The 12,301-nt window shown below is 36.3% G+C and overlaps 1 protein-coding gene across 2 annotated transcripts in view; it reads left to right on the forward strand.

Annotated features, from left to right (window-relative positions):
- Window positions 1-12,301, forward strand: part of cntnap2 (contactin associated protein-like 2) — a 219,357-nt gene that overhangs the window by 41,218 nt on the left and 165,838 nt on the right. The window contains exons 7-10 of one of the 2 annotated variants that reach the window (XM_015386616.1): window positions 3,104-3,266; window positions 7,646-7,752; window positions 11,088-11,207; window positions 12,063-12,178. In XM_015386616.1, coding sequence (XP_015242102.1) covers window positions 3,104-3,266; window positions 7,646-7,752; window positions 11,088-11,207; window positions 12,063-12,178 — 506 coding nt within the window. The remainder of the gene's footprint in view (window positions 1-3,103; window positions 3,267-7,645; window positions 7,753-11,087; window positions 11,208-12,062; window positions 12,179-12,301) is intronic. The other variant, XM_015386617.1, reaches the window with a different exon arrangement.

Here is a 12,301-nt window from a genome sequence, read left to right on the forward strand (position 1 = left end):
CTTTGGATTTTCATTTAAAAATCAAAGGGATCTTATAATGTCTGAATCTAAATGTGATTTATTCAATAATCCAAGATTTTGCAGCTGTTTCCCATTATTTATGAGGAATTAGACTTGATAAGACTCAAACCTAATTATCAGACAGAAATCTTTTTTAATAGATATATTATGGTATTCTATAATCAAACATTAAATTGTCAATATATTTCTTATCCAGAGAGAATTAATTTTCAAGGTTCCAATACAATCTTTAATCATTGTTGGAAAAATGCTACCGGTATTCCATTTTTAGAATATTGTTTATTTAACCCGAGAAATTTGCCAATGGAATTAGCTTTTAACCACAATGGCAAATTGGAGCAACTGGAAGGTTTCATAAAATGAGTCAAAAAATAGAGTCGAAAAATAGATTTTGGCACAGCAAAGATTTCTATTGATGAAATTGTTTATACATTTTTCAGATTTCCATTTTTAACTCCACATTTAGAACACTTATTAAACTGAAATATTGTTCAAATCTACTTATTTCTTAATCGTTAAATCATGTCATGTTAACTGTTCAATGTTATTATGCTGTTTTCTTTTTTAAGAGAACTTTACGTTAGCATATCATTTCTAACTCTCAAACTGGTTTTAAGCAAAAGAGCTGTTTCACTATTTATACCAAAATGGGCTCATAATTGGTACATAAATGTAGCTGTCTCCTCTCCTAACTCTATACTCAACATCCCATTTAATTGTAGTGGCTATATTGCCATTACATGCAGAATGAATACTATTCTATCGTTATGGGGAATAGTTATTCGTTCCATTCCTTATCACAAATTGTGCTTGACAGCAATATTTGCAGTAAATACCCAAATTATTTAATTTCAAATTTATTTGAAATAAATTAACATAAAAAATTGAAATGTATTTGGCCAATGTCTTGCCATACACCTACAATTTTTGAAAACTGTGAGTTTCATTGAAAATGTATTATATTTTCCTCATCGGCTTATTTCTTCACATTTTTAGTTTGCTGCCACTGAAATAATTCCTCTGAATGTGTTTCTGCCTTAGCTGTGGTCTGGAAAATAAGAGTGGTCGTTCTTCCATTGCGTTTTACAAAAGAAGCTCTTTGGGTAAAATAGGAAAGCTGTGAAAGATTGCCAAGAAGAGTCTATGGGATTATTGCTGTTCCAGATACTGAAGGTTTCTGGTGTGTGTTAGTTACAAATTAAAATCAAAGATTGTCACTAACTTTGAAATAATAGGATTAATAATTATAAAGTGAGAAATTTTCACATGTATCACCCAATGTTGATGTATATGACGATTCTTTAGTGAAACATTTTAATTGAAACTGTAATGGTTTTAATACAGTAGTGGTGGTTTTCGGATTAGCTCTTTGCAAGGGACTAAAATTTCAGTCCTTAATGAATAGAACAAAAAAACCAAAAAACTCCTGGATTATATTACTAAATAACTTCTTAACCAGGCAATAGCATTATACAGTATCCGACTACTGACCTTAATATGTAATGGTTTGTGTTAATTAAAGTGGATACACATCTAAAAGTTACAGAATTATAGTTTCTGACTTTCTTTAGTTTATCCAAGTGAAGATTTTCAATAATGTCTTAAAGAGCTATAAAAGCCAAAATATAAACTATTCAAGATACTTAAAGTATGCTGCTTGAAAGTAATGGACATCTTAGAATAAGACTTTTCCATTTCATACACAGCATAGATCAGACTTCACTTTAATGATTAATTGGGTGTTTTTACTACCAGTTATTCTAGGGGTAAGTGACAGATTTTGGTTTTTGTTTCTGCTTTTATAGCTAATGTGTATTGGTATATTTGAGAAAAAAATAATTTAAAAGAGTTTGAATCCTATGAATACTGTAAAAACATTCATGTGGCTTAGATGGAGCATCAAAGCAACAAATCCATGTTGTATTTGTTCCTTATAACAATGTAAATCCATCCACCCACAGGTTCAAGCATTGCATCTCTCATTCTTACAGATATTCAGGGTTTCATCCTTGGTATTCATGAGCTATCTACAGGATGCAAAGTGCTGCCAACCAGCTGCTCTCTTCTACATCTTCACCCTTTCTCTCTCCCTGTGTCCTTCTCTCTCTTTTTTGTCTGACTGCCTGTCTCCCACTTCCCCGAGACAGACAGCAGGCAGGTGTGGCAAAAGAACAGACAGATGGCAAGAACGACTGAAGAAACTTTTTAGGCATGAAATAAAAAAACTAAAGATGTGGAGCAAAGGCTGAACCCAGCAAAAACATGCACTCAATCACGGTGAATTAACTGTTGTTAAGTCAGCCACATAAGCTTCAATGATATCAGGCTACACACACACATTGCACACACCTCTAACAGCATGCCTTTTTGATGCTTTGGCCTTGAGGCTGATGGCCAAGCTGGAGAGTATGACAGCTTATAACATCACAATGATGGAGATGTCATTGAGCTGCTCTGTTTTATGACTTACCTCTGTGCTTGTAGCAGAGATTTAGTTTTAGGTTCTCATCTCCAATTTAACACCCCGCCTCTGCTCTAAGGAGGCACTCTATTATTCTCTATGGAAATGTGCTCACATGTGTTGCTTTAATGCTAGATATGACGCATACATTTTGCACACTGTTGTGTAAGTGCATTATCACATCCAATTTAAAAAGTTTAAGTCTTTATTTGTGCAAGGCTTGTTTGGGATTCAGTCAAGGCCAAGTGGTCCTTTTGGATGGACCATTAATTCCTGATAGACCCTGTGTGTAATGTCTAAAAAAGGAATCCTGACAAAGGTTCATGGTTGTAAAAAAGTGACATTAAATGGCCACTAACGTGATCCGTTGTTCCTCTTCAAGGATGATGTTTTTTGTGTATTTTATGTTCACCTCCACTGAAGGTGTTCTTTTCATGAACTGTTTGAAGTAAAAAAATATATATAAATCCTTGTTCCTCCCACACACTTTAAATTCACATATGCTTTTCAGGGTTCAGTTTCTTTTTAATGTCTTTCAAATAATTATTTGGAAACACTTAAAAATATGTTTACAACATTTTATTATGCATCTAAATTGTTTTTCTCTTTTGTTGGTTCAAGGGTACTTTCTGCAAACACTGTTTCCACCATCCCAGCGATCCTTTCAGGGATGCATGCAAGCAATTCTGGTGGACGATCATCCTGCTGATTTGCATGCAGTGGAAAAAGGCACAGTGGGGGCATTCGAGAATATCAGCCTGGACATGTGTGCAATCATAGACAGGTATGCCTGTCATTGCCACCTACAACAGCAACACACAAACACACACATCCACACATGAAAACACACCTTACAGTTCATTAAAGAAAATTGGCAAATGAAAGAGAGCAAAAGGAACAATAGTGTCATAAATCAGAAGGTTTCAAATGGAAGTTGCAAAGTAAACAAGACGGTAATATAAAACCCTTAAATTTTGATCCTGAGACATATTAATCAGGGCCCTCTTTGTTGTCTCTGCAACCTCAGTTGAATTATGTTTGTGTGGCTCATCTCAATGCGCTTGTCACGCTGATAAATGGATATAATTTATAGGGTGGCTTCACATAGTAAAGGAATGTGGCAAATGTTACGTGCTTTCATTTTAAGATACACCTCACTTCTTACTTTTTGAAAAACGGCTGTAGGATCTTAATCAGGCATCAACAATGAGCTGCATAGCTCCCTATCTAATTGGGGAGTGCAACTTGGCAAAAGCTGTAGATGTATGTGACATTTTCCAAAGTCGTTTTACTGGCAGCTCTAATAAGAAGCAGTTGACATTTCAGTTTATTTCTTTTTCACATAACAGGCAAACATATTGGACTATTTATGTATTAGATAAAAACATTATGGTGTGTGCTTGATTCATGCATGTTGTGCACAGAACAGAAACAGCTGCCATTATACATTTGTAATGACTGGGAGTGAGTCTTGGCAATATGTGTGGAGGAATTTGGTTTATACCGGTTTTATCAGAGCTGTTGACATTTCTGACACTGAAATTTGCTGGTGAAGATTCTCCGTCATCCAGATCATAGTCATTCCAAAAACGATAATAAAAATTCCACTAGACTTTGTGTCCAAGTTTGGAGACGTTTCACTTCCCATCCAAGTAGCTTTTTCAATTCAAAATGTCGGAGTTAGCGTTCAGTTCGAGGCTTTATAGAGTGGACCAAAAAAAAGCCTTGTTTTGGCTTAGAAAACTCGCAAATTGAACCTGAAGAATGGGTCCGCCCCTTAGGAATGAGTAGTCGTTTGGGTTCTTTGTTAGCCTGCAATACCCGATACTGGTCTATGCCTCTGAAAGCCTCTGCAATTCTTGGCCGGCGTGAACAGGCGAGATGTTCTTGTCCCCCTAATGAACCCATTTCAGAGATAGACCAGTATTGGGTATGCTTTAATACTTTTATTGTATTTGTGGTATAAATAATACCTATTTTCCAGATTACATTGCTGCTGTGCTTCTCCTAGGTGCTTAAAACAGGCATTTTTTATTTTTCTGAAAACTCTTATAATATCTGTAAAATAGCCAGATTTCTATCATCACACTTTGTGTGTTGTGTTGTGTAGTGTTGGGTAGATTTGGACAAAAATACTTAGTGGTCAAGAGAGAGGTCTGTATTTTTTATCATACTGAAGTTCACTTCACTTCAACTATGGTCAATAACAAAAGTTCAACCCAGCTCTCAGCATAACCTTTGTAGGCAAGGAGAGAGGTAAAATTCTTCCTGTAAGTCTTCACCAGGTTTACACATACTGTGGTCCACCAGGAAGGCCACTCCGGAATCTTGCAAGGCTTTTAACAAAGCAAATCCTTTGTTGCTGTGCATTTGGAACCATTGTCATGCCATGTCTTATCTTCAAGGCTTCAGTTCAAAACAGCCCCAAAGCAGGATGTAAGTATGGTGATCATGGGATGCAACTCTGCAATCTTCTTCCTCCAAATATGACAAGTCAAGTTTGTGCCAAAAAGTTAAATTTTAGTTTAATCTGACTGCATATTATTTTCTATATCTTCTTCTGGATCATTAATTATTCAGACAGGTCGGGATATGAACTTCAGCAGGGGGACAAGCCTGGCACTACAGGATTTAAGTTCCTCTGGACGTAGTGTCTTCTTAATGTTAGCCTTTTTTCCTTTGATCCCAACTCTCTGAGGGCCATTCCCCAGGTCTCTCTATGTAGTTCTGGGATTTTGGTCACCATTATCATAATTCTGACCCTACAGGATAAAATCTTGCATGGGGCCAATTGTTCTCACAGTTAATTTTTTTTCACACCATTGTGCTTTCCTATTGTAGATCCATTCTTCACAGCCTGGTGCAGATCTACAATCTTCTTGTCGTCCTTCAACAGCACTTTGGTTTTGGCCAGGGTTGAGTTTTGAGTCTAACTGTTAGAGCTGTGAACAGGTGTCTTTTGTATATATATAAAGATTTCAAACAGGTGCCACTAAAATACTGTAGGTTATGAGTGGAGGACAGATGAGCTTCTTAAATAAGATGTTACTGTGATGCTTGTTTGTGAGTGAACAAAATCTGTATTTTTTTTTTACAATCATAGAATAGAAAAGAATGTATGTATGAATTAATGAATCCTACAATGTGATTTTCTGATTTTTTTGTCTCATTAAGTCTCTCACTGTTGAATGATATGATAAAAACTGCAGACCTCTGTCATCTCTTTAAGCAGGAGACCTTGCACAATCAGAGGCTGACTGAATACTTTTTAGCCGCACTATATCAGCACAGCAGTACATCAGGTGGGCCTTGTTCTGCCATAGAAGATAAATGGGCACAGTGTTACCATCTAACTAATCAGAATGTCTTTGAAGGCAGTTCAATGGGCCTGTCTGACCTCCTTTTGATCAATGTCTTTCCACTGTGGGATTCAGTTTAGGCTGAGATGTTACAAAAATATAAAAGCACTTGCACCAACTAAATTCTACATCCTGTAGACACACTAGGCAATGCACACAAAATTTTCCGTAATATCAATGTTATTCTAAAAGGGTGATACAACAACACAAGCAGTAGGACAAAAAAAAAAAACTGAACACAAATCCTACATCAGCTCCAATCTCCCCATAGATTTTCTTTCCTCTCACACAAAGCCCAGAGTAGTTGGTATGGTTCAGTGCTCCCAGCCCGCTAAGAATAATGTCTTTTGAAATTGTCAGGACTTGTCAATTTCAACCCATTGTGCAAGCACAATGACATTTTATCTCAGCGTCTTTGTCTGCTGAAGCTGTACTGAGTTGTGTAAAGCAGGGTCGCTGTGGTTGTTTTCTGCTGCTTAGAGGCTCTTAAAGGTTTATTGTTGTATATAGCCATGTGGACAAAAAAAATCAACGTGGTATCTCAGCTTCATCATTACAGGCGGTATCTCTACAGTTGCCATCTTGTCTAGCCACAAAGATAGAAGGACTACGAGATATTAAACTGCTGGATTTCCAACTTGGCTGCAGAATGTGGCATTTTCAAAAGAACCCTGCTGTGCTTATGAGCCAGTGTTTGTTGGGCTTTAGCTGGCTTTCCTCATTCTCTCATTACTTTGATTCATTTAAAAATGAAAGGCCTCATTACATACTCTGTGCTTAGGAAGGTTTGTAGAAGTGTTCCTACATCTATCCACAGCAAGCAAATTAAACAACGACATTTTTAGATAAAGTTGGTTTATATTTTCACTCAGACTTTCTGACAGGAAAAAAAATCTATACTTATATATAGTGTATATTTGTGTGTGTGTTTGAGCTACAATTCGGGGCAGTATATTTTCAAATATCCGCAATTGTGAGGACTTACAGGTCTAAATGGGGAAATTCAACAGTTTTCTTCATTTGGGTTTGGGTTAGGTTTAGGACTATGGAGTGAATTCAGTTTAGGCTAGGGTACTTTTAAAATTGGTATGGCAGTTTCAAAAATAGCATAGATACCACTTTTAGCTCTAGGTAAAGCACGGACTTTGCACAGCTCACATTATGCTCACATTATGCTCAAGTATGTGGAAGCCTTAAGATTTAAAGTCTGATGTCCAGGTTATCTTCATCAAATTCACCTAAGTTTCAGTACTTTTTCAGAGACATGGTGAAAAAGTGCAAAAGTTGTGAATACTTAGCTATTGTGTTTTGAAAAGGCTTGGGTTTGTGAAATCCCGAAATTTAAACTTTTTTTAATGTAAAGTGATTTTTGGTGTTGATGTCTTACATAGATTTAAAATGTAACTTTACATAGTCAAACTTTCTGCTAACATAATAAATTGAGTTTTACATATAAATAAAAGATAAGCTCTTTTATAAACAATTCATTGAAACAATTTCAGAATATTAAAATGGGCAAATCTACCACACTGATGCAAAAGCAAATAAAAAGTACTCTGTTATTTGGCTTTTTTAGGGAAAGGTGTTTTCCATTACAGAAGGTGCCTCTTTGCAACTACATGAATGTTTTAACATTCATTTATAAACTTTAAAAATATGATGTATGCACCATGTGTGATGGGATTAGTATATGGTTTGTCGACACGCAGGTTGTGAATGTATACATGCATCTGATTTATAAAATAAATATTTTCAAGCCAGAATGTTGTTTAAATACTCATTGAGTCTGTCTAAATCTCTGCAGGTGTATGCCTAATCACTGTGAGCATGGAGGCCGGTGTAAGCAGACGTGGGACAGTTTCAGTTGTAAATGTGATGGAACAGGATACAGTGGAGCGACCTGTCACACATGTAAGTAATACATAGTTAGATATCTGTTTATTTCTGCCGCTCTTGTCTTTCCTTTTCTCCCTGACATGTGTTTATACAATGTCACCATTTAACTTTGAGTGATTAAGCTGTCTCCAAGTCCTCAGCACAGAGACAGATGAACTTTTGAAGTGTGCTGATGCCAAGCTTGTCCAACTGCACTGCATTTTGTTCCCATCAGAGAAAAAATGAATCAGACTCACAATTCAGCAGCACACAAAGCAAGCAGCGTCAGAAGGAGCTTTTCAGAGGCTTTAAGTTTTGAAAATGTCATTCTTTCTCCCATAAGCCACAGATGTTGTTCTCTTTTAAAGGGCAAGAGAGAAAAGTTGAGCATCCATTTGAGCAAAAACAACAGAGTACAAAGAAAGTCTGATAAGTTTGGATAGGGAAATGGCAATCTTCTACATGTTCCAGGACTGGAATCTGAGCAAACATGACAATATTAAAATCTGAATAAAATACAAAAAGAAGAGATATATGGTGATAAAATGTTAGTCGTTGTAAGCTTTTCATCTGCACCTTATTACACTGCATGTATTCAATTCAGAGTGTCTCTTCGATAGGTTAAAAACTAAAGCATAGCATTTAATATACCAGTCATATTCTATATATTACTAATTTTCACTTTAACTATATATAAACCTTTACATTGTAAAATAAACAGCAAAGCAGATTAATGTCTGTGTAAAGCTGAAAAATGTTAAACTACATTTGGTTTTAGTAAGTAAGGTATTTGCAGAAGCTCAAATAAATAGCTTAGGCATGCGATTCCAAACATTTTCCTGTTATCTAGAGATGGTTGTAGGTGTTTCATTTGTTACTGTGAAACAGCACGTTGCTTTAAAAATGTCACAGCTGTCCTGAAGCAAGAAAGACTTTTAATCAGGGAAGATGGCAGAGGTCGAGGAGTCATATTATTTTAGGAAAAACAAAGTTGGTTCCCAGTTATAGCAGCAGGTTTCACATTTTAATGCAGTCAGATTTATTTTATTTAGTTACTATATTGCTCATAAGTTATCAAGTAAACAGAAAATACTCTCTCTCTCTCTCTCTCTCTCTCTCTCTCTATATATATATATATATATATATATATATATATATATAATATGTGTGTGCTTGATTACTTGAGATACCTCCTACAGTAGAAGAGTGTGTTCTGTAGACTTGTGGAAGTATTGATAATTATGTATAAACATAAAATATCCCGCTTAAGATACCTGATAGGTGTGAAAGCCTTCTAAGGCAGGCTTGCCCAAAGTTGGCCCTTGAGGCCCACTGTCCTACAGGTTTCAGAGGTCTCCCTGCTCCAGTAATGTTTATAGTTCAGCAAAAGCATGTTGATCAGCTATCAATTAAAATCAGCTGTGTTATAGCAGGGATATCTGCAGGACAGCAACCCTCGAGGACAGACTTTGGGCATGCCTGTTCTAAGGTAACAGCGAATCAGATAAATAGGCTGGCACATATTTTGAAATATCAGAAATTGTTTAGCATTGTAAACATATCACACTGCAAGCTTGAACAGCCTTTTTTTTTTTCACTTGTAATACTGCATGGTAGATACCAGAGTGAATAACTCATACTGCAAAACAATTAGATCAGACTGCTTTGATATTAGTTCAGCAATTAATGGACAAGTTACAGATATTCATGTTATTGATTTTTGAGTTGAAACCTGAAAACATGGTAAAACGGAGAAGCAAAAAGGGAGGAAGCAGAAGCTCAAAGCAAGGGCAGAAAAAAAATATTTTTCTCTTTTACGATCTCCGAACTGCTCTATATCTACTTCAGGTTATCATAAGAAGGTATTGTTTTAATGCCAGAGCCTTTTTAATAAGGCAGACAATAATCACATGGTGTGAACCCGGCTTTAAACCTCTTACACCCTATAAAACAAATAAAGAAACCCTTAGAGGTGATTCAAAATCGCACAGGTAGCCTTTTCAGACATTTAAAAACTGTGTGACATTGGCTCCCCTTCAGCTCATTGTTAACATTCTCGCAGCATAATTGTGTAATAACTGTTGTGAAACTACATTCTAGCTAGGATAATTAGATAGCATGGCACAGTACTAATCAATATGGTATGTTGTAAAATCATGTCTAAAAATCTCTGCAGAGGACTGAAAAAGCAATATTGAAACTCAGGATGATATAAAAAAAAATGCAGTGATTGGATCTGAATATTTAGGTTATTTTCAATTAAGCAGAATATTTAATGAGGGTAGGGATGGGTAGCACTAGAATCAATATGCTACCTGGTAACCTTGGTCGGTACTTAGCGGTAACTAATTGTTTTGGTACCACACTAACATAATCTTAAACACTACACCCAATTACAGGGAGCAGAGACTGTGATAATACATCCTCATTGTCATTGCTGCCGTCATCAAATGTTTTAAACATTTCTTCTCCTGTGGTGCTAGTTGCAGACAACTAATTCTTCTAGAAAAATAAGGATAATCTTTCCTAAATGCCAGCAAAAATTGAAGACAATTTGAAGACAAAAACATCAATAATCCAGTAGTCAAAAAAACCAAATAAATGAGGAGAAAAAAGGAAAAATCAGACTGTGCACATGAGAAGACCCAATAAAAAGCAGACATGCCAAGCTAACAGAAGGCAACCCTTTAAACAACTTCTCGTTAAATTCCTGAGCATTCAATATGAATCAAAAAAAGTTTGACTTTTTTCAAAGTGATTTTCTTTCCCTCTGTATTGCGATGTGATGCTACTATAGCCTTGCTCAGTGAAGCTCAACACAAGCCTTGCAACAGTTTTATGTCAAACAGGTTGTTAGTAAGTAGGACAACACACTAGTTCTTGACAGGCAAAAAGAGAAAAGCAAGGATAGTTAGAGTAGCAATGACATCAATTACCTTTTTTCTACAGGAGGAGAAAACAACAGCAATTTTATACTTTAGATACAACAATTCTTCTTTCCACCACTATAGAAATAACGGATATTGACATGTGTCACATTTTAATAATAGATGGGCAGTGATGGATACTGACAGTGGAAATTTATTTCTCATTGCTTGTGGATTTGCAGAAAAATTGGAACACTGAATAACTGTCAAAGCTTTCTCTTTATCTGATGATTTCAGCAGCTGTGCTGTTAAGGGGCCATTATTACATAGTGTTTATACTGTCTATAGGCAGTTTGTCTCAACATGAATTATTGGAATGCTTTTAATTGTCCTGTTTATATCAAAAAATATATGTTATGGTGAATTTTGCAGCTCATTAGGGGCTTCAGATTGACTTACTTTTAGAGCTTGTATTTTTTTTATCATTTTGCTCTTCTGCTGCAGCTCTCCATGAGCCCTCATGTGAGGCTTATAAGCACCTGGGTAGGTCATCTGACACCTACTGGATTGACCCCGATGGTAGCGGACCTCTTGGCCCTTTCAAAGTCATCTGCAATATGACAGGTGGGTATGGTAATGCATTCAAACATTACTCTAGGATTTCTTGTGTTTTCCTGCTCTCTTTTTTTTTTTTTTTTAGCCCCACTGACCTGTGAAAGAGGAAAACTGTGGCCCCTTGCTCTCGCTTAACCTAAGACAGCAACCGTTTTAAGTTACCGGGTTGGGGTTTCCATGGCAACAAAACCACACATGCTTCAGCGTTTCAGGAGCATTATAGACACATGCTCATAAACACATGTACATCAACAGAGATATCAAAAACATACATGAATATAAAATTCTCAAACATTCCAAGTGACACTTTTGGCACACTGCCAACCACCTGCACACTTTCATGAGCACATGCACACGCAAGGCTGAATGCAGAGATAGTACTGAACAGCAGAGCATGAAGGCAGAGCAAAGGCAGGGCTTTTGATGAAATGTCACTGCACCCCACCGGTTGGCCCCTTAGTCACGCCGAATAGCACACTGACACACACCCCAGAAAAGTTAAAATGTTAAGGAGTTTTTCTTTCTCACTAAAATTCACTCCCTTGAGAGACCTGAAGCTCATACTCATACATTTCCTGAATGGCACTGTAAATGAACAGGAAAATATTAGAGTGACTGATTCAGACCGTAATGCCATGTAAGTGTCTACAACAGGTCTTAACTCACATAGCTGCAAGTTGAAAGCTTGTCTGCATGGATGGATGTAGGAATAAGCAAATATAAACAAACCAGTTTGAATTACAATTATGGTTTGTTTTAATTGCAGATGATTTAATATTTTGTTGCTAAACAAATTAAAATTTTACCAAAATTAAGCTATTGACCATTTGATTAGTTATGTTTTTTGCATCTGTGTATTTGTAGAAGACAAAGTTTGGACGACTGTAATGAACAACCTACCCCCCAGGATAGCGATCACTGGCTCGAGCAGAGAGAAACGAACTGTCCTACAAGTCAACTACAGTACCTCTATGGATCAGGTAACATATACACACAGAGATGTGTAATCCTATACAATGTTTTACAATAAGAATGCACCTGCGAAATAATGTAAAACTGTGTACTCTATTAATTATTACAGGGTATATTTAGTACCCTATAAA

This window comes from Cyprinodon variegatus, unplaced genomic scaffold (genome assembly GCF_000732505.1).
Source record: "Cyprinodon variegatus isolate N-32 unplaced genomic scaffold, C_variegatus-1.0 Scaffold372, whole genome shotgun sequence".
Taxonomy (NCBI): Eukaryota; Metazoa; Chordata; class Actinopteri; order Cyprinodontiformes; family Cyprinodontidae; genus Cyprinodon; species Cyprinodon variegatus.